This window comes from Trichinella spiralis, assembly GCF_000181795.1.
Source record: "Trichinella spiralis strain ISS 195 chromosome Unknown Scfld6043, whole genome shotgun sequence".
NCBI classification, from domain to species: Eukaryota; Metazoa; Nematoda; class Enoplea; order Trichinellida; family Trichinellidae; genus Trichinella; species Trichinella spiralis.
This window is the reverse complement of record NW_003532982.1, coordinates 1-1,026: the sequence shown is the minus strand read 5'-3', so window position 1 is coordinate 1,026 and position 1,026 is coordinate 1. Positions and strand designations below refer to the sequence as shown.

The 1,026-nt window shown below is 45.0% G+C and overlaps 1 protein-coding gene across 1 annotated transcript; it reads left to right on the top strand.

The window, feature by feature from the left end:
• Positions 1–203: 203 nt before the first annotated feature.
• Positions 204–693, top strand: Tsp_13778 (hypothetical protein; the record flags this gene model as incomplete). Its single annotated transcript, XM_003366403.1, has 1 exon — positions 204–693. A coding segment is annotated over one exon (490 nt), but the record flags the coding sequence as incomplete, so codon positions are not given.
• Between the last annotated feature and the right edge of the window lie 333 nt (positions 694–1,026).

The following is a 1,026-nucleotide window of genomic DNA, read 5'->3' as shown; positions in this document are numbered from 1 at the left end:
GCGGTGAATAAGGACCATAACCAGTTAGAAAAGAAAACCCACCGAATACCATACCTGACCATAGCAAAATAGCGCCTAACGGGACGGTTAATCACATTTAGGTGGAGTAGCAACCGTTGCCCAAGGTAAATACGGGTAGCAAAATGAAAAACCACAACAATGAAAGCGTGCAGAATTGCGTGAAAAATTTCTTTGATTTTAAGTTTGATTATTTTTGCCGTTTCAAATCCCCTTCGAACTGATTATCCCTATGCTGGATTTGTTAGCAGCAGCAGTTTGGCGCAACAGCAGACAGTGTATCAGTTTGCGAAATTCGCCCATTCGACAGTACAACAAAATGAAATGCAATATCCCATCAAAGAAGGCAATGATCGCGTACCGGGTGGTCAGAATGGACTGGGTGAGATCGGATATGCTCAGAGCGAAATTGACCACCACGTTGCCAACCACGGTAGTTATGCAAAACGTGCCAACACACATGAACAGAGTGACGATCAGTTTCACGTTCATCCGTTGCCTGCTTTGGGATATGTTGTCGCCAAGTCGTTCAACAGAACGCATCTTGAAACGGATCCACACCATCAGAAACAGATATACCACCAAGGTGGTGGAGAGCAGCAGATTGATTTGCATTTGAGATTTGATAAAATAGCTTCTATCGAATATGGTCACGTAGGAGCAAAAGAGCAATAGCTGATCAGAAGTGTGAAAATAGCCGACAATTTCCATAATGACGCAGTGGAAAAAGATCAGAAGCATGATCGTGGTGGTGAGTTTGCGTTTGAAAACGTGGACGTAAAATTTCGGCGCCACCACGGCCAAACAACGATCCAAACCCGTGAATAAGCTGACGTCGGTCAGAAAGCGCAACGAGAAGTCCAAAACAAGAAACTGAAGGAAGCATTCTTGCTGAGTGAGAAACCGCAGCCCGGCTCCGTGGATCCGGTACAAATCAAAGATGCCAGTGATCAAAAGGCCGGCACCGAAAATACAGTAAGTGAAACAGATCCAACGGATGAGCAGGAA